Here is a 25801-nt window from a genome sequence, read left to right as displayed (position 1 = left end):
GCTGAGTTTCTACTCTTAGAATAGGCTCCTGCAGCTCCCATGTGACAAGACAAGCAGCATATAAAACAGATTGAGGTACATTTCAGTACAGTGTGTTCCACTGGCATTATGCACACTTTGCTTTTCAACTGAATAATCAAGTTAATGTCTTGTTGATGAAAGATGAAAGCCTCTATAATGAATCGCCAAAGAGCTTGAAAGAAAAAAGGACAATTTTAGAAATGACTGATTACGTACAGTGGTTTCAACAGTATGAGGCAAACATTATGTGGACCCTGAACATTACACTTAAGTTGGCGCTTCACATTTCATTCTAAAACCATGGACAGTAAGCTGCTGCTACAACAGCCTCCACTCTTCAGGGAAGAGTTTCCACACAATGTTGGAAGCTGGGTGTTGTATGTTGGGTGATGAGATCTGGCACACAGTCCGTATTTCGGACCGGACTTTGTGTGGTATTGTCATGTTGAACAGGAAAGAACCTTCTCCAAACTGTTGCCACAAAGTTGGAAGCATATTGTTGTCTAAAATATCATTGTATGATGTAGCATTAAGATCTCCCTTCATTGGAACTAAGACCCCAAACCATCCCCCTGGTGAAAACAAGTTGGACAACAGTGTCCACATGATTTTGTCCATTAAAGTGAGCCGTGACAACCTCCCTTACCACGTCACATGACCAACTTCAAACCGCAAACTTCAAAATAAAAGCAGACAGCTTGCAACTTTTTGTGCAGTTATCTTTATTGAAAAATTAAACACACTTTCTGTATAAATAGCATGTCCTTGTACAACACTCCTCGTTAAAATGTGCATGAAGCAGGCGAAGGGGACAGATGGAGTGACAGGAAAACAAAAGCAAAAGGAGGCAGCTGAAGAGCATGGCAGGCAGGGTGGGAAAATGAACACCAACAAAACAAACTTGTGCAGCTAATAAAGCAGGAGGCACACTCAGTGAAACAAAAAAACACCATCAATAGACTCAACAGGTGGTGTTTTATGAGTCTGACCTTTGCAGGCAAGCAGTGGTTCAGGGGTGGTGGGGGGGGAGCAAACCGTCACACCTTGCTACAGCAACAAGACAATGTCTGAGCTGATCGTGTCTCATGTCGGAGCCAAGGCCAGCACCTCTCTGTCTTGGCCTCTGATTAATGAGACTGTCAGCGGATTCCATCCTTCCCTCTATCATCCCTCTCTCCTGGATGCTCCTTTAATATCAGATCAAAGAGAAGGCCGAGCTGCTAAATGTCTACAACAATGGGTCATTATGGAATTAACTCGTGAAAAAGTGCCTATGCTGAGACATGTTTGAATTTATCTGCATTTCACCGTAGCAGGGTAAAGAGATTTACCTCAGTTAAAGGGATTCAATACAATGATAAAATACATAAGACAATTGCAACTGTAATTTTTTACAATTTTTCATATCCTGGAACTTTTTGGTTCTGGCTGAAATGTAGTTCATTTTTGGAAAATAAATTATAGTTCTCCCAATTTTATACGTTATTTAAGTTCTTGTGTGGCTGCTTATTTAGATAATTATAGACAATATTTAACATATGGGGTGCTTGACTTCTTTTGCTAAAGGACAAAGTTATTATAGATATTCTTCTGTTGTCAACAAATCCTATGAAAAGACAAAAACCAACAATGATTGATCCTACTGATCTATGTTATTCCTCCGTGGCATAGAGATCTACTGTGGATTAAAAACTATTGAAAACACATAAGTGAGCCACACTGTTGCACTAGGTCACATGTTCCCTCCTTACACACACTGCGTATTTTGATTCAATCCCACGGACACTGCTTTAAATAATCACTAGAGCACCAAATGTGTATTCATTCGCAGCTGAAAATAGTCCCCAACAAAATGCACTATTTACTCCTGTTCAGGTCCAGTTTGCTGACGATGACGGTGCCCAGCTGTTTTGCAGAGAAGTCAGAAAGTATTTAGAGACAGACAAACACATTGCTGGTTTTGGTCTTTTTTTTTTTTGACAATAAGAATAGCACTTGCCTTATCCTTTCAATGAAAAAAGGATGTTGTAAAAAAATATCTAATATGTCTAATATAAAGTAGCAAGTATTCTTTTGGTATCGGTTCTGAAAGTTATTCCATGTAAGAGTAAGAGCACATTTTTTAATGATATCTTGCCTTGTTTGTGGAAATGTATTTTGGAGTAAATCCAAAGGGTTTTATTTCTCTCAGTAGTGGGATAATTCCCTCAACCCACACAGGAAAATGTTTTCCTTCCGGCTGTTTGAAACATCTTTAAAGTGAAAAGAAATACAATCCAATTTAGAGATATAGTCTGCAGTTTTCACTGGAAAGATTTAAGAAATTCAAAATCAAAAGCTTGGCCACAGCAGTGTCAAACAAAGCACATGTACTTCCTTTCCTCTTTCCTTGTCTCCTCTCCTCTCCTTGAAAGGAGTTGTCATGCGTGATGTTTGAATGTTCAACTCAGAAAACAAAAGCGTTCATCTGTGTGGGTGTGATTCCTTCCAGATTAGATTATTTAAGGGAGAGTACTTCCATTGAGAGGACTCACTCCAGCTCTCATCTGTCTGAATGTAACATAACATAACATAACATGTATGCATACGCAAACATGGCCAATAAAGCTGATTCTGTTTCTGATCTCCCTTGTGTCTTCTTATCTAGCTCAGGCTGTCTCTCTCACACACACACACACACACACACACATAGAATTCTAAGTTTGTTTGTGGTTGCGGTGGGTGTGATTCTTTACAGTATTGTTCCCATCACGTCCTGAATATGCACACAGTTCTCCAAGTGAAATTAGTGGATGCACTCAAACGCTTCAGTAACCTTAGAGATAGAAACTGTTGTATGAATGGGAGCTTCTCCACATTTCTCTCAGATATGAACAGTTTAATACGAGGGCTTTTCATCAGGCTGTTGACTTATTAATGGACAACGTAAACTACAAAAACATGACATAAATCCTGCTGCAGGACTATAGTTCCTGTCAAAGCGTTAGCTGGAGAAACGTTGGTGTGATTTACTGTTCCAGGTCGTCCTTTTCTAGACACACTGGATTTATGTCATCTTGATTCACTTCTTCACTTGTATCATGTCATTACTTTCATGTTGACTGTTTTTTTTAACTGAGAGGGAAAATGAAACATTCATTCATTCATAAATATATATATATATATATATATATATATATATATAAATATATATATATATATATATATATATATATATATATATATATATATATATATATATATATATATATATAATATATATACACAACTCCTGAATACCAAACGAGAGACGGACAAAACTTGAAACTAAAAGGGGGCTGAATAATATCAGTCATCAGGTGGGCCAAAACACAACTCCAAATTAATCAAAGAATAAATCGTGATCTGACAAAAATATGTCAGAACTGTGTATATGTTCTTGTGGAGTTCTCCTGTCTTCTAGCTGCAAAAATCAATTCATGCTGCTTAAGAAACGTTGCTACTTTCTTTGGTTTTCTTACTTCTCACTTGGAGCAATGGAGCAAAACGTGGTCTTTTGACAGATTAACAGACTCAAATAAGTTGCGCCTTAGAAAGTAAGAAATTAAAGATTCTTTAAAAAATATATACATCTTGGGGTCATAATTGGGCAATATACGGGTACAGGATGTGGGTATTTGTATTCATTGAAGGTTGACGTTTTGAAGATAACTGGTGTGCAAACAAAGAATGAACGTGCTGTTCTCTTCTCTTAGCTGTCACCAGAAAGATTCAGGAGTGTTTGACGGCAATTTCTCACGGAGCCGCTCCGCTGGCGTTCTTCAGAAAACCCACACTGCCGCTTCACTTCCTCGCACGCGTCTCACAAAGCAGCGCCTTTGATGACATTTACATTCATCGTTATTTGACGCCTCCTTGTTTTGAACATCATTATTTCATTCAGACAGACACAGGCCACTCGCATTAAAACACATACAACACTGACATCCACGCACAGATCCAACACTAGCTAATTAGTCCAATTACTTCATATTTCTACCTGCAGCCTAATGGGAGTCTCTGGCGTGACACATGGAGGATGTTTGCTGTACATCCTCTCCACGCTTGCGCTCTTCCTGTGAGGAAGCAAATCATCACAGCAACAATCACGTCTCATCTGCTGCTTTTGTCGCTCTCTCATTCTCTCTCTTCCTCTCCCTCTCGCTCCCTCTCTCACGCCACCTGATTGCTTATCTCCTAATTGCTTTTCCATAAGTGGATAAGATGTGTGCGTGCGTGCACACGTTCCATGTGTGAACATGTGGGGAGGAGTGTTTCTCAAATCTTTGGCAGTGTCGTCCTCCAAATGTCTCATTACGCCCCTCTTGAGGGTAATTGCTGCACTGAGCATGGCTTCAGCAAGTCTCCCCCCCCCCCCACCCCCCTCCCCCAAGGGTGAATATAATTAAAACTATGAAATTACAAAATAAAATCATCAATTGTTATTCAGACGAGCAGGAGCAAAGCGGTCTGAGGGGGAAAACCGAGGGGTTTGATCCCCTCTGAGAGAACCTCCACACTAAACTGGCCAAATCTGAAGACATGCAGCATCTTTGATCCAACTGAGCTCTCCAAAATTGCTCTGTAGAGTGAATGAATCTGAACACGACAACCTTTTTCTTTTGGTGTGTGCCAGGAAACTTGGCTACAGCGCATGTTATTTTCACAGCATTTTAAAATTCAGCCAGTTTAGTGCGAACGTCGCCTCAAATAATACAGATGCACATGGAGCAGCGGAAAGGAAACAGGAAATGATTTGCATTTGTGTGGAGCCCAAATGAAGATTTCCATCATAACAGTCTGTCTGATCAAGCAAATATGAGCAATGTAATGTGTATTTCTGTTATCCTTTTGGTGAAAGGGTGGTAATACGCAGACAGGCCGGTGGCATCACTGTAAAACGCGTCGATTCCCATATTGCCTGAATTATCATCATCTTTGAAATATATCACTATGTAGCGATGATGCAACAGAGGTTAAGGGTTTTATAATTCATATAGGACTATCTTTATGTGTACACTATATATGCATCTGTATCTACATTTGTTCATTTTTACATTTACAAATCCGAGCTTGTAAAGTCGAGCAGGGATCAGTCTTAGATGTGCCGTTGTCTCTGACGGTAGAAGCAAAAGATAAATAAAACAAACGGACCATGGGACCATGGGTCGTGCTACGAGAAGTTCCAGTCGGTTCGAATGGTTGTAAATCCACAAGTTTTTTTATGACGGAGGGGAACAAAAGAAAATTGTATACGTCTCACTAGTTTCCATTTTAGTGCATAAGGTCTCACAGTGGGGAGGTAACACGTTGAGGAGCGTCCTGAACAAAGTCCACGGCGGAAAATAATACTTTGTAAATGTGAGTATCATGTATCCAGAATCAAGGGTGGGTTTCTAGAAGGGCTCAGGGATCAGTTGGTGGTTCGTTTGTGTCAATCTAAAAGAGTTGTGCCATTTAAAACAACAGATGCTTCAAAGTTCTTCTTTTTCCTCTTCCCGGGATGTCCTCGAACCTGTCTTCTCTTGGCGCCGCCCCCGTCATCGTCCTCTCTCCTCCTCCACTCAGCTATAGCGCCACATTGAACTCGGTCACCAGGAAGTCCACGTGGTCCCTCTCTTTGGTCTTGAAGGCCTCGGCGATGAGGCGTGCGGCGTCCCTGTGCTCGCGGCCCCTCATGGAAACCCCGTTTACCTCCAGAATCACCTGACCCACCTTCAGCTGGCCGCAGTTGTGAGCTGAACCACCTCTCTAAGAAACAGAGAGATGGAGACAATGTGAATTTTAAAAGAACTAAACTCTACATTTTGAGTAAAAAAAACTGATAAGAAGCATAATAAATGAGCCACTCGTATTGACAGTTTTGTTAATAAACAGCACGTACAAGAGACTCAAGGGAACTTGTTGGGTTCATTAATTTTTTTAAATTTAGAAACCACTCACTTAGACAAAAAAAAAAATCCCTTTTATTGTACAATTAATGTCAAGATAAACTGCCTTCTCTAAAACGTGAAAAGAATCAGAACGCCTTCATTTGGATACATTTGGAGTTTCCGGATGCTCTCACACTTGTACTTTGGTTCAAGAAAAAAGAAAAAGATACATCACTGCTTCTTAGCCCGACTCCGGTTTGTGTTCACACTGACTTATTCCAAAGAAACCAACAGCTGTAAACATGGAGTCGTACGGACTGACAGGTGACTCACCGACTGACAGTTGTGTCGACATGCCAACATTCCATAGATCAAGGGGGCGGGGACTGAGAGCCAAGTCAAGTCATGGTGCACTTCTGTGCCTCATGTGTTCATTCATCTTGTCTGATGACAAAAAATAACTTGCAAAGATAGAACTGATTGTGAGTCAAGACTGCAAATGAACCTCCTCATCATTTCACTCACTTCTAACTGCCAAAGTACACAAAGCAGGACTCAAGCTCAACACACCTCTGGTTTTACTGCTTGTCACTTTCTGATGTGTCTGATGAAAAACACTCATATGTGTCGCCATGATTCTGTGTAACTATAGTCTATAGATTGTGTGTATGGATCCGGACATCTGAGTTCACGATCAGCAGATGGATTTAATAGCTTATGAATTCATGATAAAGTCACATATCTGCTTTCACACAGTCCTGTGGATGGTCGGTTTTACTTTAACACTACAAACAGACTGCATTGGCGACCATGACCCTTCTTTTCAGGCGGCCTCGATCTGGTTGTTAAGTCTGCACCAGAGTTCCATTTAACGGAACCAAACTGGTTAGGCGTGAAAGCACACCAAATTTGTTTTCATTGGCTGAGTTTTGGCAGCTGGACTTGAAGCTCTGCAGTTTTTCTCGAGAGAGAGAATGAAAGTTGGAGGTGTAGTCTATATTAACGATCGTATCTCACAAATGCATCTACTCATGAACTGATTGCATTTATCGAGTTCATATGAGAAATTTGCTAAATCTGACTTGGAAGCCTCGAACAAGCGAGGCTCACGGAGTGATGCACAGGTTTAGGATAAGAATATGAAACTGGCCTTGCCTGAGGCCCTACAAATGTATTGCTACAACTATCAATTCATTGCCAGATTTACAAAATGTCATGCTAAAAATACAAATGAAGGCCAAGGATGCCTTTCCCATCTAATGCATGAAGACAACACAAACATCTCCTTCCTTGTCTTGTACAACACCAGGAAAATATAGTATATAAACACAACATCAAATGTGAAAACGTGAAAAATGCAATACATGTTATGTAAATGAGCAGGGACATGTGTCATATCTGATTGCTGTCTTTGTTTGGCTGAAGAAATATGGTCACAGCTCAAGCGAATGGTTAAAAATCCACTTTACTTTGCAGCAGACAGAATCTTTTTCGTCACAAAAACGGCAAGTGTTCTTTGTGCTTCTGTCTGTGACCGAATGTAATCACCATGGCAAAAATCCCAAAGGTAAAAATGATCATTACATAAAACAAACAACTAACTGGCCCAGCTCCAAGGCTATCCAAGAAGCCCACTTGTCTCTGTAGCTCAGAGGCCCTGCAAAAAAAGTTTTTACGAGAGTCTGAGATCCTTACTTCTGTTCTGTAAACCAGATCCTCTCAGTACACAAGATAGAATTTAAACACCACGCTGTAAATGTGACAGGTGCTTCATTATCATACTGAAATAGAGCCGCGCTGTTACTGAAAAAACGCATTCACAGGAGTGCAGACGCATAAATACACACACACACACACACACACACACACACACACACACACACACACACACACACACACACACACACACACACACACACACACTCCGGCCCTCAGAGCACACGGCAAACTGCCTTTAGAAAGAAGTGGAATGCTTTCTCCTGACCGGCAACACTCCCCACTTACAGTTCTCACCCTCACACATTTCATATGGGATTAGAAACAGGCTGTCTGTTATTGACAGCCTGAGACATGTGCAAGACACATGATGTTGACTCAGGTCTCATTTCTCGAGTGAGTCTCAGCTCCTTGGCCGTGAAATCAGAAGACTCTCCCAACAGGCCTCCCTCTGACACTTTTGTTTCTCTGAACCATGTTTGTTCACCTAATAGATCAGCAGATCTGCTTCTCCTCTGCGGTCATATGCCCAGAGGACAAATATAAGTGGCGAAGTCATGGCTACTGTTCTTTCCCTCCCGCCAATCTGAAGTGGGAAATCAACAGCAGCCTCCACATATATATATATATATATATATATATATATATATATATATATATAATCACAGTCAAGACAGCTTAGCTTTTTCATCCAAATCATTTTCATTATACATTCAAATTTTGGACGTCTCTGCTGTGGATGATTCACATCCGTTACGAGCATTGAGTGCCAATGCAAGGAATAGTGTGTTCTTTATGTTGAGAGGCAACACGTAACGGCCTCTGCATGCCTTTTGTGACTGTGTCATTGCAGCTTGAGCAAGGATCTGGATGAGCTGACTCAGCGTAGCTCCTTGTCGATGACTGACTCTTGATTGGCTGTGCTACCGTGTGAGCCTGTACCATATTTCCACCATATTTCCACGATAAAACAAATGTGGGCGGTTTAAGCTATTTCCCAGTCTGCATTTTCCTCAACCTAACCTGAAGCATACTGCAGCTGATAAAGCCGCTGTACACTACCTGCCCAGCACCAAACAGCAGATGATGAAGAAAGTTAAACATTTGGCATTTAGCAGCTAAAAAGACGGATATTTTTGACCAAACCAGAGCTAAAAGTTAAGTTAATATTGGACTTAAATTCATTAGGTGGACACAAACCCAACTCCGAATCAATGATCATGTTGCTCTGTGTCTGCAAGATGTCTTTTTGCTAACATGTTAGCAATAGCAACTTTAAATGACAGCAACATGTCAGAGCAGTGTGTCTGTCTGCTTGTTGTGTTCCACCAAGTAGCCATACAATTTGCAATCCAGTAGCCAGAACAAAAATGTTGGCATTGTACGTTTCTGCACACCACGGGATCAGTTGAATGTTAATGTTTCTGATCCAAAAACACAAGTTTTATAAATATGTTTCACATCAGCCTTGTATCACGTTTGCAGAAATGCACAATGCCACTTGGTTAACGCGGTTAAACGATGGGTTATGCTTAGGCAACAGAACTACTTCGTTGAGGTTAGAGAAAAGATCGTAACCAGCGTGAATAAATAACCGCCCTCAGCGGACTTACGCTACGCAACAAGTGTCAAAGTGTACTTCTGGTTTCACACTGGACATGAACAGCAGTCTCCTGGGTGAAGGGCCTGTGTTTGTTTGACCCATCCACCATCTCACCCTCTCACACTTTGTGGACTGTCTCGCTCCTTCTGCTATTTATTATCACTGTATATAAGAAGGTTATTATACCACGTTTGAGAAACTACTGCACTTGCTCTGCGCATTGCTCGTTGTACTACGACACTTGCTCTGACCTAATTCAAAAACGTCGACATTCAATGCATCCGTGGTTTGCAGAACTTTTTTACTGTGCCGACATTTTATTATATTATTATTTAAAAAAGAAAAGGAAAAAAATGACAAAAGAAATCCCTTTCTTGTGGTCTTAAAAACACACCAAATAAGAGACAGACTCATGCTTTCCTTTCTGTCAGCTCCATGTCCTCCTCCTCCTGAAACCGACAACTGACCTCATTACGAGCGACTTTGAAGGCTGAAAACACCGGCAGTGCCTTCCACATCAGGACCCCATCGTCACCTCTCTTATTTGCTGAGCCTCCAACAATTACTGAGCTAGCAGAGCGCTCGGTCGTCACGATCGGAAGACGGCAGCGATAACAAGCTGTTGCTTCAGGAGGTGTGATGGGGGCTGATAACGACCGGCCGGCAGCAGCTTACTCATCTGCACTTCATCCTCAGCAGCACTGATTGAGGTGACTCGAGGCGAGAGCCCCTTGCGCCCGGAGAGATGGGAAGCCAGAAATTTGCTGTATCACGACTCCACGGTGCTTACTTCCAATACTGCAGTGAAACGATATTGCACAGGGCACTGGCTTTGATGCGACCTGCCCCCCGGACAGAACCGAAGCTCATCAGAAAGACAAACAAAATGTATGTTTTTTTTTATCAAAGCAAATGTATCATTCTGATTCTTGGTCCTGACCGGGGGAAGCACTGAGGTTGTGCGTGCCTTGTTTAAGGGTCTAATAACATTGAGTTAGCTTTCCCCAGGTGATGGAGCAAAATTTTCACAGCTCGCTTCTCCCTCGTGGAAACTGAATGTTCCAGAAAAGTCTCTCTCCATTTCTGTAACAAGTGGCCTTGAAGCTACCATGTTATTGATGCCTCTAAATAACTGTGAAGCCACACAGTGTTATTGTTCGGGGAAGCAGCAATGGTGTCATGTAGCTTGTGGCTTCCTCTCGCTTGTGATCGATAGGGTTTGCACCTCAGCAAACCAAAGTTTGGAAGAAATCTGTGCAATTCTGAAAAGTGTGGAGCTGTAATCAGAGACCCAGCAATCATTTTAACCTGATTCAAATTTCAATCTACTTGTCTGAAAGGATTAAATGAACTTTAACTCTGTTAAAATTAGTTACATCTTATTAATTTTAACCTTTTTTTCGGGCCGCTTCACTGGACCTCCTCATGCCACAGTGAGAAAGCGCCGATTCTCTCTGCTATTATCCGTTGCACTCAGCTGCCTTTTTATTGTTATTAGTCTCTCACTCTAGCGTCTGTGAGAGTTAGAGGAATTGGTTATGGGTCGAACCATTTCAGTGGCTTCATCACTCAGGCGTAACCTTAAGAGCATCTCTTGCTGTGTGTGATTATGTCACGGACAATCCTCGGCTGAATTTGCTTTTATTTCAATAGTTTCATGGTTTAGTTATTCTTTGTGATAGACGGGATGCGCTTATTCAAAAAATGTGCAAGGACTTTGAGATGGTTATCATTTTAACGTTGTACTCTCCTGAAAAGCAGAGCTTAGAGACACCACTGCTGCTGATTGTACATTTTTTTGCCCATGTCACATGGAGGAATAAACTCCACTCCAATGAAAACAGACTCTATAATACCCCAAGCACTTTCATCAAATTGTAACTATAAGTTTGTGATTTTTGCTAAAGAGCTGGTGCTTAGTTATCTCTGAGTGAATGAAGCTAAAGAACATACAACAATGCAGCAAAGAAGCAGCTCTGATATAAAATCTGGCAAGCTGCGTTTCTCGCTTCAATAGACAAAAACAGATACATCAGATAAAAAAAAGAGAACCCGAAATCCCATTCTCCTGCCTGTGCCTGAGGATTTGTATCTTGACAACTGATGGGAACAACTGCAATTTGGGAATGAAAACAGATCTGTCCCAATGCAACCCTTCCCACCACCAACAGCACCAGACCTCCACTTCCCCATCTGTACAAATCCTCCTTGTTCCTCCGCTCCTTATTAACATCGCTCTGACTTCTTTCGCATCCTTCACTCACACTTGGCGCCCTTTCTTCCAGTGCACTCTTTGATTTTTGGAATGTGCTGATTTCCAATCCTTTCATCCCTCCCCTCACAATCAGCAGCCCGTTTTTTGTTATTTCAACCACCACCTCTGTGGAGTGGGCGACTGACAGACAGCTTTGAACAGGGAGCGGACTGCAGTCTGTAGCTGCTCTGATCTTTAAATTGTAACTCCCAGGTTCCTCTGTGGTTAGGAAATGATTAGTGCTACAGATGCTGAGCTAATACAAGGCTTTGTTGACTTGCAAATTACTGTGTCAGACAGAGAAATGCACACCCAGTCACAGTAATAGCTTTCCTCAGAGCTCACCAACCTGCCAATATTTGGATTTCACTCATAGCCAGAAGTTCTGAATTTCCAGTATTTTTCCAAAACAGATGTGCAAATGTAAAACCTCTTACTTGAAAATGTGCAACTCTATTCAGCCTCATCATTAAGTAAACATGAACATATCCGAACTGAGCTTTATCATTATCTTTTACATAAAAGGTGCTGTATAATCTCCCATCGGTGTTGCTGCCGATTCTGCCTTCTGCCTTTAATCCTAAACATCAACATTTTACCAACTGCCTCATAACTGGAACACGAGTTGCCAAAATCTCCGGGCCGTCGAGCGTTTTCACGAAGGCCATTAATGTCACAATCATCTTTGTGTGAGCAACAACGAGGACACAATAAGCAGAAATCTCAGAGTGAGTTCAGCTGCAGAGTGAATCCCTGGAAGGTGGGCGTGTGGTACAATGGCAGGAAATAATGAAAGAAGGCTCCCAGAATATAATAACCACAGCCAACAATACGAGGAGAAAATTCACCAACAAGGAGCCGACTGCATGCTGATGAGGATAGCGGGGTTAAAGGTGCAATGTGTGAGATCTGGCCAGAAGTTTAGATTAAAACTTTAAAAAAAATGAACTAACATTATCCACAGAATGTGAGGAGGTCACAGTGTTGGTGTTATATCAAAGACGTCTATGTGTTGTGTTGCAGAGATATCTACTGAAATAGAGTAGAGGTGATCCTAGAGCGGCCATTATTTTAAACATCGTTGTATTTTCTTCCTGACTCACCTGTATTGTGACAATTCGGGGCAGCGGCTGGCGGGTGTTGGCTCCACCTTCGATGGCGATACCCAGAGTGCTGGCACTCTTTGCCACCCTCACTAGTGTAGAGGTGGGCTCCAACAGCCCCGGCTAAAGTAAGAGAGAGAGAGACAGAGGAGCACGAGTTGTCAAATCAGAACAACATGAGTTATGCATATCTAAAAGCCTAATTATTAATCCATAACTTTACCCAACCTCCCTATGTCTGCATCCCCTTTGTGCATTTATTTGTCTGCTTGTGTTTATACAAGGAAGAGATTTGTTTTCACTGAGCAACAATTCCCAAGAGTCTTTCTCAATGGATCTACACATTCATAAAGGCCATGACTTCAATCCTGGTGACAAATTGGAAGAGCAATAATGTCCTCTGACAGCTTCAAAAGTCAGGGGACAAAAGAAATCTATTTCTACTCACTTTTAACAAGGCATCTATGCAATTGTTTTCTACTATTTAGTCACACCTCATGAAGCTTCTCTTCCATTGGCTTCTATAACCCTTCCTTTTTCCTTGAGGAGCTTCTTTCATCTGTATGTTAATCTGAAACATGTTCCTGGGATTGTACGTCCATATTAAATATCAACGGCGGCCTAGTGGTTAAGAGGAATAACATATAATTTCAGCATTCTGGCAGGGAACCCTGATTGTTGAATGTCATTCCGCATTTACATACTTGCTCACAGCTACCCACAGTTTTCCATCAGTTAACGTGTCGTGTGATTTCAATGACATAAGGAAAAGTAGGCTATAACGAGGCTAAAACAAATGTGTTTTTTTAGAACAGTGTGGGGCGGTTATCATGAGCACATAACGTTTCTCTCTTCAGCAGACTCAGTAGCAGACAGAAGGTAAATGCTTCGCTCCTTCGCAATAAAATGCGTCTTTTTACGATACGAAGTCGATGCCGCCGTCACATTTTCTGCCTAAATAATTGTAAAACGGACACCGAATCGAACAGCCCTCTCATCATAAACAATTAGGCTACTCCCATCCTTACTTGCTGTTCCTTCCATCAATCAATAACAACCAGGGAGCGCTTTGAGAGTTTCATAACGCTACACCGTGAGCGAGCGAGAGATGAGTCATGTGACTGAATGAATGACATGAATGAATGAAATAGACAAATGAGTGAAACAAAGGAAACAGTCTGTGTGAGCACAAACAGAGGGAGGAGAGAAGAGATCAAGGTTAGGTTTGACAACAGATTCCGGAGGAGGATCAGCACAACGATTTATCAAAGTGTTTTTCTTCAGATACGCACACAGATGACGCACACACATTTGTATTTCAATACTTGTGAGGACCCAAAGAGACATCACAATGGACTCTCTACCCTTCATTTAAAACAAATTCTAACCATAACTTTAAAGTAGAGTAGCCCATTAACCCTAAAACAGCCCTTTGATGAAGTGAGGACAAAATGTCCTCCCATTTCAAATATGTCTACACTCTCAAAAACATCTTTAATAAAAATGTCCTCACTTTCTTGATATATCCGTACACTAAAAGATTTCCTCATTTTTTAAAAGATATTTAAATTTCCAATTTTCCTCATCTTCTAAAGTTATGCTCACCTTCCAAAAATGTTGTTCCCACTTACCAAACATATTCCCACTTCCTTAAAATGTCCTTACTTTCCAAAATGTCATCATTTTAAAAAAAATGTCCTTAATTTTCAAATGTGTTTTCCAGAAATGTCCTCCCCTTCAAATCTCACTCAAATTGGTCCTCACAAATACAGAAATACAACGGCACACAGACTCCTAAATGAGTTGAATACGTCTGTTATTCCTCAGAGTTCAACAAATGAATCTACTCATCCATCCATGTTTGGCTGTCAGCTGTTCAGAGTGACCCCCTCACCGGTTTGGAGGGGTTTCCCCCCCCACCCCCCTGGGTGTCTCGGGGGTGGCGTGTGCATGAGGAATGGGGGCTGCTGTCTTTGCTGATGTGTCCTGACTCAGCTATGTCCACCCCGCTGTCCTCACTGAGGGTCTGGCCGCTGTCTGACAGCTGAGACAGGGCGCCACCTGAGTGTAAACAGGCAGATGTGCAGATGTGACATGATGATGTTTGGCCTTTAAATCTTCTTATGTGAAAGCAATCCAACATTCTCATTTTTTTAAATTTATTTTTTTACTTGATTTCTAGTTCAATTTAAGAGAAAAAAAACAACCCATATTTTTAGAAATGTCCTGAAAAAGATCAGATTTTAAGATTAAATACAAGATTAGAATCTTATTAAGATTAGTGATGGTTTGCATGCAGTGGAAATCATACAGAGCTCTGGGTAATTGCTCATTTCAGCACATTAAGCCAAAGTAAATAAATATTTGGGGAAATTATATGTTTATTTATACGCATGTTTCCGCATTGTATTGCAGACAATACAAATTTAATGACTATATGATACATCTATATATCATTATTACTTTGAATTAGTTGCAGTCATACATGTGCATGTTATTTGAGGACACAAATAAAAGAAATCTGCCCCGTGGTACATTGGACTTCCGGTGCTCCCTCACCTCGAGCTTGGGGCAGCGGCCGCACCTCGTTGAAGTCGGGCTCTGCATTGCGCCTGTGAACCTCCACTGTAACAAACTGCTGTTTAGAGCCAGGAGAGGAAGGGGAGGCTTTGGACATGGACACTGTTTTGAGGGGAAGAGAAGGGGGTGGGGGAGGAGCAGGGAGTGGAGGCGGAGGTGGAGGTGGAGGTGAAGGGGGCGGGGCAGCAGGTTTTGTGCCCCTGTTGGGGGACTGGACCCTGGGGAAAGGGCCGATGTTGTGCTGCGAGACCATGGACAACTGAGCAGCTGTTATCTGTTCTTTCTTTGAAGGTACCGAGGGATCTCTCTTTCTGACGACCGCGTAGTCCCGAGACGGGTCCCTGGGATGTTCTCGTTTGTGGCGTGGCGAGGGCGAGGCAGGGGCGTGTCCGGGCGCTCTGCTGTGGTTGTGAGAGGCCGGGGCTGTGAAGTACAGGCCTGAGTGGGAGGATTCGGACGAGGGGCATTTGTTGAGCTGATCTCGTCTAGTTGGGCGCCTCTGCACCCCTGGTGGGGGCGGAGGCTTGAAGGAGGGGGGAGATTCAGCTGTGGTGGACTGTACGTCGTCCTGAAGTGAGAGGATATATATATTCATCATTGATTAGGGGTGTAACAATTATATGTTTAATGCAATATATATGATTCGGACTCTTTTTTTTTTTTTTTATAAATTAAATGCCAGACGGAGCAATCTTATTTCATCCATTAACTGTCAGAAGTCCTAAAGGAATGTCCTGCCTCACAATCAGTTTAATCAAGATTTGTGGCAAAATGAGTTTTGAGAATTTCCAGACATTTTCTTTGTATGAGGACATCGAGGTATTACTTCTTCTTCATTTTAGTTGTATGTAGATACAGATCTGCCGGGTCACTTCTCAGCGTTTCTCACTTGCTGTACCTCTAGTTGTATCTACAGTAATTTTGGTGTTATTTATCCAGGTCTTGATTTATCCGTCTTCTGTCTGACTTCTGCTGCCTCCCCAGTACAATGAGGTGAATGGACTTTGATCTATGGCAGTGACAGCATTGAAAACAGTCACCTCACTAGATTTTCCAGAACAACAAGGACACTTATTTTGCAAAGAAAAGTTGATATAGGAAGATAGGAAAATGCATATAGAAGTGGCATTTCGGTCACTTGCCACTTTAAAAAAAAAAAACTGCATTTAAATCTGCTTTTAACCTGCGATGCTAGTTATGTATGTTTTTGTTTCTTACTTATATAATGTGATCTATCTACCTTGTTTATATTGTTTTTGCTTTCATTGTTTACCATGTAAAGTGCATTTGAGTACCTTCTAAAGCGCTATACAAATAAAATATATTATTATTATTATTATTAGCAGTGGACAACCATTTAACAATTGGTTAAAAATGTGCAGATTTGACATGCAAAGGGGTATAAATACGTTTGCATTACTAACTTTGAACCCTGTGTATCTAACTGTAAAGTTACACTAGAGCCCTAATTTGCAAATTACAGAGAAAGTACATTAACGCAAAGTTTAAACCAAGTGTTCATATTCTGTCTTTCTAATTCCAACCAATATTCACTCACACAACTTAGACACCGGTGAAACCACGCCACTGGTTTTAGTGACAATAACAGCTGTCTCGAGGAAGTTTAATGAATGCAAACCACATCGGACACGTCGCTGCTTGCTGTGTGATTCCGCTGGGATCCTGCGTTTCAATGTTAGGGTGCTCAAACACAAACCGAACAGTGGGATGAACACAGAGACATGAGTGGCTCACCAGCGTATGAAAAGAGACACCAAATGTGTGTAAAAGAAAGTGTACAAAAGAAAAGTACGGTATGATTTGAGTGGCAGGTAGCCTTGAACAACTGCAGACAAAAACTTCCTGCTTGACCCTCTTATCTCCTGCTCTTGATATCTCTTGTTGCTTTGGAAACTGCAAACTTTTCTCTCTTTTTTTTTTACCTTAACGTGCAACCGTAAGCTCCTCCACATTGGAGAGATGGAGAGATAGACGGGAAAATTGGACATGCCAGGTGGCTTATAGTGATCAGTTTCTTCTCCTTCCACACAACAAGGAAAAGATGAAGAAAGGCTAGACTGACACTTACTCACTACTTGTCTTTCTTTCTCTTGTTCTCATTTGGTGGTACCACTCCAATACAAAGCCTGCAGGTCAGCAGTGTGACATTTCAGGTACCATCATCTGTCCCTAACTCTTCTCCCTTTTCTTTCTTTTTTTCCCCCCATTTTCTCCCCCCACCTCCTCACTTCTCCCCAGTGTCGCATCCATCTTTATCAGGGCAAAGCATGGGCTGTGCCTGTCTGCCCGGCTCACCAGAGAGATGTCGGTCAGCAGCGTGTTCAGACTCTCCGGAGGACCCTGCTCATTACTCTCCACCACGCTGTCGTTCTGAGAGACACAGGAAAGAAATGGAGGAAGGGGGACAAGAGGTGCAGCAGTGAAAGAGAAAGATGAAAAGACAGAAGAAAACGCTTGTGAGCAGATGTTAAACACAGATGTGCGTTTGACCCAAAACAAATGCCAAATGAGATTCCACATCTTCTAAAAAAAAAAAAAGGAAGGACGTCAATATCTAATCGCATGCGCTTGTCAATCCTAAAGCTTATAAGGAAGGCAAGCAAATAAGACATGCGCGCGCACGCACGCACGCACGCACGCACGCACGCACGCACGCACACACACACATACACACACACACACACACACACACACACACACACACACACACACACAGCTATCACATCTTCTTCCACGGGCAAAACACACATGCCGGGAAATCAATAGAGAACCATCAGCTGAGTTTGAAGCTGGATTTGGCAGCTCAATCCCACCGCCGTGGTGGAGTAGAGGAGGCAATTTGCAGCAGATCTGTGAGTGATTTCAGAGCAGAGGAGCTGAGTTCAGAGAAACGCTGCCCTTCATTTAACTCTGCCACTAAACCAAAACAGAAGCAACATCAATTCAGCTTAATTACCCCTTGTTGCCGCACGGCGTGCACTTACAGACAATTTATTCATCAAAAAAGTCGATCGGCTTTCTACACGGGGAGACGCTGTTCTGCACCGTAAGCAGTCAAGAGTTTGCCTGTATGTCGTGTGTGTCTCTCAGTCTGCACAGCAATCATATCAGGCAAGACTGCAGAAATTACATCCAATGCCAAGGAAGTAGTGGGTTGTTATGTGTTGGGGTAAATAATAACATTTGGGGTGGTGTTTATTGTGTTTGACTGCCGGGATCAGAAGAACCAAAAACTTTTGGGGACAAAAATCTGCGCTGTGTAGTTTGTTATAGTGGAAAACAACCAATTTGGCGTCTGTGACCTCAACAAAAAAGACAAGGATGTCAGACTTTTTGCCTCTTCTCTTGCAAGGTTTTACCCTGTCTAACGTGCTCTGTGACACTTTGGATGCAACGGTTGTTGCCGCAAGCTATGATTAGATCTACGTGTAGTCTGACATGTCTCTCAGACATTGCCTGTCTATAAGAAATGGACATGTGACCGTGAATTAAACCATTGGTTTTGTGGACCACGGTTTTAAAGCCTTGAATTCGTCATTTTGCCCGTCGCCATGCCAAGTGACAGGATAGGGTGGAGCTAAATACAACCGAACGCTGAATGTGAAATTTGTAGGCGTTACAATGAACTTTTATGAATGAAAACACACTGTGAAAGGGTTAAAGTTGTGAGACGAACACACGGACAACTGCAGGACCGTGGTATCCACCTGTCAATCACAAGGTAGCAACGGCCTGAAGCACACCATGCTTTATGGTCTGTTTGATTCTAAATGGATCATAATTTACTAAATGAACATAATGCTGTATTGAAGAAGACTTGAAACTAGAGAGGCCATAAACTCATGTTTACAATGTTTACTGAGGGAATAAATCAAGTGAGAAGTAGAGTCATTTTCTCATAGACTTCTATACAACCAGACTTTTTGCAACCGGAGGAGTTAAATACAAGTTTAAGGCTCTTCAACCTTGGCTTCACTTTTCAGAACCGGAGGTTGCCGCCTGCTCTCAGCAGGAATTTAAGGCGACATGATGACAAATGATGTGTAATCTAGATTGAAGAGCTAGGCTGAACTTCCAGCTTGGATTTATGTTATATGAGAAGCAGCAAATGACTCAAGATGTGCATGACAGGATCACAGATGTGAAACTGCGTCAACAGTGGAAGCAACTGTGATTACAAACACTACTGATCCGCCCGATTGTGGAAGATGTCGGTGAGAAGTTAAAATATGACCCAGGAGGTACAGTTTGAGTAACACGGCAGATTCATGAGTTTAAAGGCTCATCAGATGCCAAAAGACTGCACAGTGGATTTATAATACTTCATCATGACAATCGCGTGATGAACCCTAGAATGACTGCATGGTGTTGTACCTGGAAAGTGCATTTATTTGATCTGATTGGGTCCGTCTGAACGAGGCCTGGAACACAGAAGCCTTGTGTTTTCACAGCCCGTCTCAGACACATAATCATGATGCTTCTTTCTTTAGGCTTTTTAAAAGTAGTTTAGAAAGTTGCCTACACTTCACAATCTCAACCATACTGATATTAGTAGGATAAGAAAACATTGTCACTGAATCTTAAGAAATATCGTCATTTGAATGTAATCTGACATTTTGCAGAACCATCCGACAGCAACATTGTGTTTGTCCAGCAAGCTGAAACGGCGTCTCCATATGTGTGTGTGTGTGTGTGTGCGTGTGTGTGTGTGTGTGTGAGTGCACATGCATTGGTACGCAGTTGACTGTATACCTGGGTTTGAGTGCGGTTCAAAAATCCAGTATTTTTATCCTCCCAAACCCACCCAGCTCTCTAATCTGCTTCACGCAGCAGTGGTAGCAGTCACCCATGGGTCCAAAACAGCACACACACACACACACACACACACACACACACACACACACACACACACACACACACACACACACACACACACACACACACACACACACACACACACACACACACACACACACACACTCACCATGCACATCACACACACACACGTAAATGTCGCTTCTCGGAGGGGAGGACAAAGAAAACCGATCTGATGCATCTGAAGGGAAGAGTCTGGTTGGTGGAAAAATCTGCAAACAGTCAACAGCTTTTCTCCGCTGTCAGCTTATACACTCTGTGTGTGTGTGTGTGTGTGTGTGTGTGTGTGTGTGTGTGTGTTCATCTCTGCAGTTCGTCGTCTTTGTATAAACCCAAACACTTGGATGCTGAGACATTTGCTACAAACGAACACATTTGCTTTTGAATTGTTGCCACACGTGTAAACTAAACTGAACAAGAAGCTGTCCAGTATTCTCCTGATATGATTGGAAACATAAACAGAAGACATGAGGAGCGGCAGTCGTTTCATAATTTAAAATAAATCCTGATCAAGTGAAGATGTAAAAAGTGAGAATTTAGTATAAATCTTTATTATTGTAATGTATCTATCCACCTGTCTTATGCACATGGAAATAGAGTGGAAACACCAGAAATTTGGAAAATGCAACAACAATAATAAATCAACTCTATTTGACACTTCTCAACAGATCTGCCGACATCAGGAGAACTCCCGGGCCCTGGGTCTAGAGTCATATAAAAGCTCCATATGTTGGTCGAAAACAATATTACTCTCCCTCCCTATAATGCAAAAAAGGGTTTTGTCTGTCACACGACTGTAAGATCAGAACTTTTGGCTTGGAGATCTTCTCCTGGGCACGAGCAAGAAACATGGTCGTCCTTCTGCTCAATATACTCAAAGACGATCTTTTCTCTTCGCAGCAGAGATCTCAGCCACACAAACACTACCAGAGACTTCCTTCACAGTCACAACACACTATTAGCACGGTTGTTCATTAGGACTGTGGAGAACCTTTTTCTGAAAGCACTGCCGATATTGTCCAAATCAAGGTAGAGGAAGGAAAAAACAAGAAGAAAAACACCGCAAACAAATTCACTGCAAAACCACAAACCAAGGTGAGTGTATGTGTGTCTGGTACCCACAAGGAACTTTACACGCCCTTGTTTACTGTGTCCTGTACTGTATGTGTGGGTTTGTGTTGGAGAGCATTCATCACTTTCAGCAGCGACTCCTACCTCCATCATATCTATCAGCCAGAGCAGCCGTTCCTATAGAGGAGTTTGGGGTGAAGTGGGCGTGAGGAGGGTTATTGAGGTGGAAGAAAAACACAACCTATTAAATGTCCGTCGAAAAGACTTTTCAATCTCAACAGGAAGGCATTGAAACGTGTCATTGTTCAGCCCCACAAAGTCCACTCCAGAGCGGGATCTTTTCTACAGCAGAGGCTGTTGTAATTCATGGAAATATATCGCACTAACCTCTCTGCCTCCATCTCTCTCTCTCTCTCTCTCTCTCTCTCTCTCTCTCTCTCTCTCTCTCTCTCTCTCTCACACATACATCCGAACAACCCAGACAGGGAGGCAGACCAGAAAAATAAAACAGCAACACTCGGGTCCATCCATCAACTTTGTTTGTCCCAGACTGAGCTGTTGCTGCACTTTCAAACATGCCAGAAAAACAGCATCACGTGGAATATTAATTCCAAGCGTAGAGAGCGACAATTTTCTCCCCAAAAATATCCACATATGGACACATTTTATAATCCCACGCACCCACTAATTATATCATTAGGAGCTAGATCGTTACGATGAGCCCAGCCTACCCGCGCAGAGCTGAGGGTGGTGTTGGTCATGAAGCTGGCTGAAGACGAGGTCAGGGTGTCTGGGTACGACACCATGGACATGGAGTCTGGTTGGAGCGCCGTGGCTCCAGCTGTCCCCTGTCGCGCTTTTAGAGCTTGAATTTCCCGTCTCAGCACCAGCCCGTCAAAGTGCTCCAGGTCCTGTGGGGTGACCAGGCCTCGCACCTCTGATAGCAGAGAGAACTGAGGGGGGGGGGGGGGGGGGGGGGGAAGGTACAGAGGGGGGGAATCAAGACAGGAGGCAAAGGTATGATGTAACAGACTTTGGGTGGGTGGCAAGATAAGGACTGAGGCACGGTTTCTCTTACAATTCTGATTCACCAAAACTGTGAACTTTATTTTCGACCAAATAGGTCTTTTAAGTCTTTGCTTAAATGTCGGTTTAATCCTCTCCAAACCCAGATTACAATCGGCTCTGATCGAGATTGAGCTTGAACTTGAAGAATATCTGCATTTGTGAGATGAGAGCATTCCCCTGAGGTTTCTGATATTTCCAGCTCGACCATAAGATGTATATCTAACCAGTTAATGATCATTTAAAGTTGTTGTGTGAATAACAGATAAATACATGTTGTTGTTTTCAAAACAGATTGTCCCATTTATGGCTTTCGCTATACAATCTGGAGCTCTTGAATAAACTGCATTCTCCGGCGATTTAAACGACAACTTTGGTTTAAATTGTTAAACTGAGTTTTGTGCAATGCTGGTAGGATTACGTTTACATTTCCAACTAAATCTATACTAAAATCCAGCCCCAATGTTATTTTAGATTAATTTGTTCCACCTTTGTACAATAAAAACCAAAAACTAACCCCAAAACAACCCATCCAGTGAGGGATTTGCACAGTAGCTCTACATACAGTACAAGGCAGCGGGAGAAGCTTTCTGTGGCTGTGTGATACAGCAATGTACTTAAGAAGTATGAAATAAAACGCCTTTGATTTATTGTGTTTTTTTTACAAGGTGAACTACTGCAGACTGCTGTGAGAAAATCCAGAGACTTAAGAGCAGTGGATGAAGGGGAAACAAAACAGTACTGTAAACATCAGCAAAAAGCCTGGGTATGAATCTCAAAAGGGCTTAGAGAACTTCAATTCAAACCTTGCAGCAATCCCACACAGAGACTGTACAGGAGCACAGAGTGCTGCAGAAAGAAGATTGATTCTCTTTTGATCTTTCCGTTTTCAAACAAGCCTCCACGTCCTTCACCTTAGCGTGCGTGTTGAGCAGCTCGAACAGCGCCACGACTAGCTGCTCCACGCCGATGTGTCCGTCCCGGTACTCCTCCACGTAGTAGCCCATGGTCTGACGCTCCGCCTCTGTCAGCAAGTGGCGCGCCTGCTCCTCCAGCATGGCCCGCGACTGGTTCACCAGGCTGGACAGGGTGACCTGTGAGCCCGCCACGCCTTTGTAAAAGCCGGGCTGGAGTAGATGGAGGAGAGGAGAAGAAAAAAGCAAGAGATGGAGAAGATGTTTACTTTTGTTGTTCATTTTTTCAATGCATTTATTGTTCGTTTTTTTCCCTAATAAATCCATCTTTTTTGGTGGGTGATGGAGTGAGAGAAAAAGGACGGTCAGGAAGACAATCAAAGAGGTGAATGTCTATAATGTAAGATGTAATAGAGACGACGGTTTAGAGGAGGATAGGGAAGTAATGGAGAAGAAGAGGAGGGTGGAAAGGAGTGAAAAATGAGACGAGGATTGTGGATGAGGGAGGACAATAATCTCTGTAAATTTCACATATTCTTTATACTGCGGACTTTTGCACAGAACCAGATTAAAAACTGTATAACTCTCTCATTACAAAACAGTTATATTATTTATAATCATATGATTTTTTCATCCTTTTATTATATATTTTCTATTCTATATTTATGTTTCTTGACTTTTGCATTACATTGCTAATATTTGTATTTCCTTCTAATATGTTTGTTGTATGCACTAAACACCAGAGCAAATTTCTAGTATGTGAAAAACTTGACTCTGATGTGATGGGAAAGTTGTGAGGAAGAATGGGAGAGAGGGAGGAGAAAAGCAAAAATGTGGAAGGTGTAAAAGATGGAGAGGATGGAGAGAGGGGGATGTGGAGGATGAGGACAGGCAGATGTCTGGAAAGGCTTACTGCAACTGCGAGGATGACAGTGGTTGATGAAGGAGGAGGAGACAACAGGAAAGTAGGAGGAAGAAGTGAAGAACAGGGAGGAAAGAGGGGAGATAATCGCAAAGGCCCAGAGGTGACGGTGAGGAGCAGGAGGAGGGTTAGGGAGGAGACAATGGCAGGAAACCAATCACGGCGGACAGGAAAAGAACATTAATAACACCCACATACACTGAACGAACCATCAGTCTTTTCGTCCCGAATGTATAAATTATCATCCTTTCTTCTTCCTTCTGTCCCGACATCATCCATTATCGTTAATGCTTTGTGGCACTAACACCACAGCTTGCAGCAGGACAGAAACGGTGACGTTCACACATGTGGGTGGCAGGTTTCTGGTTTCCTTTTCATTTACAGCTTTCATATCCGTCCCCGGTGTGCCAGCTGGCTTCTCTGCCAATCAGAAGGCTGACACTCCTGCGCTTGAGAAACTGATGAGCTGCCAATATCACTTCTCCGCTCCGTATCTGCTCCTCTTTTCCTCTGCGCCCGTTCCTTGTCTCTTCCAAGTTATCTGCTCGCTAGCATGCAGCTTCTCTGTAATTAACTCCTTAATCAAAGACACCACTTCAAAGTCACAGCTTCGGGGTCTGTGTCTGCCTACGTTTGTACGAGACGGAAGCAGGAGAGGAAAAAGGCCCGGCGCCGTCTTCCCCGCCTTCTCCTTCACTCCCTGGATTCACCTCCTTCTCAACTCCTGCCCGTGTTCGTCCCTCCGTATCGTCAGCAGTAGTCGTCCCACTGTCCCTGGTCTGAGCAGAGCCAACAACTGTTTAATGCCCAAGATGAACTCACGTGCTACCCTGCCTGAATCTCAATCATCCCAACGCTTTACGCCGGAAATTCCTCCGCAGCATCCTTGTCCCGGTTACTGAACTCAAGGGCGCCGCGGCGAGAACAAATGAGACCGCACGAGGCACACGAGCAGTCGTCCCGTCTCTCGCCGTCCAATCGGAGGCCAGATCGACACTTGAGGGAGCTAATGAAATCGGTCGTCACTCAACTGGAGTGGAACACCTACAGTCTCCCCCTAATGAGGTCTGCTCGGGGAGGCGATGTCTGAGGACGGAGAGAGAGGACGCTTTTACTGTAAGACTGCCACTCTACAGTTAATGGACATCCAGTGTCGCTGGTTCGTTTGTTGGACCCGATCCATCTCTGAGGTCACTTTCTGGCTGGGTTTCTTAAATGCCAGATAAGCCGATTGGCCCCTTTATCTCAGTGACCAACAACAACAACGACCACTGTCGACATCCAATTGATAAAGAGCAAATCAGATAAAGCCGGATCTGGAAATGTCACACGCCTTTTCAGACAAAAGGCATTTTCCAACAGATACGAGACTATTGTCCTGTTTGTTCGGTAGAATCTCACCTCCACTAATCTTAGTTTCAAGGACACAAAAAATACTCTTTCCCTGCAAACACTTCCACTACGCCTTGCTTATCTGAAAACACTAGAATATCTCATGTGAAGACTCATCTGAAGGTTTCCTGAAAAACAACATCACATTGCTGGCTGGGTTGCTGGGATGAATAAACCCACATGGTCGACCAAACCAACCACAGCTCTGCTCCGTGGTTTCAAAAAAACTAAAAAGGTCTGTAGCAATTCGGAGAAACAAACAGGTGAGTGACTATTTTAGCAATCAGACGGCGATGATGCATGTGTTTGATTGCAGTTCTAAATCAATGTGGCAGTATTAAAGTAAAGACAGCAACAGGGAGTCTTAGCTAAC

The 25801-nt window shown here is 42.7% G+C and overlaps 1 protein-coding gene across 1 annotated transcript in view; it reads right to left on the bottom strand.

The window, feature by feature from the left end:
• Positions 1–4505: 4505 nt before the first annotated feature.
• Positions 4506–25801, bottom strand: part of whrna (whirlin a) — a gene marked incomplete at its 5' end in the record, with an annotated part of 69440 nt that continues 48144 nt past the window's right edge. Inside the window, 7 exons of the mRNA XM_068716695.1 lie at positions 4506–5790; positions 12589–12711; positions 14483–14649; positions 15148–15736; positions 17485–17559; positions 21867–22088; positions 23115–23327. Coding sequence (XP_068572796.1) covers positions 5608–5790; positions 12589–12711; positions 14483–14649; positions 15148–15736; positions 17485–17559; positions 21867–22088; positions 23115–23327 — 1572 coding nt within the window. The remainder of the gene's footprint in view (positions 5791–12588; positions 12712–14482; positions 14650–15147; positions 15737–17484; positions 17560–21866; positions 22089–23114; positions 23328–25801) is intronic.

Source organism: Cebidichthys violaceus, unplaced genomic scaffold, assembly GCF_023349555.1.
Source record: "Cebidichthys violaceus isolate CVI_PGR_0920_01 unplaced genomic scaffold, fCebVio1.0.p SCAF_205, whole genome shotgun sequence".
Lineage (NCBI taxonomy): Eukaryota > Metazoa > Chordata > Actinopteri > Perciformes > Stichaeidae > Cebidichthys > Cebidichthys violaceus.
The sequence above is the reverse complement of the archived record's forward strand: the minus strand, read 5'-3'. Positions and strand labels throughout refer to the sequence as shown.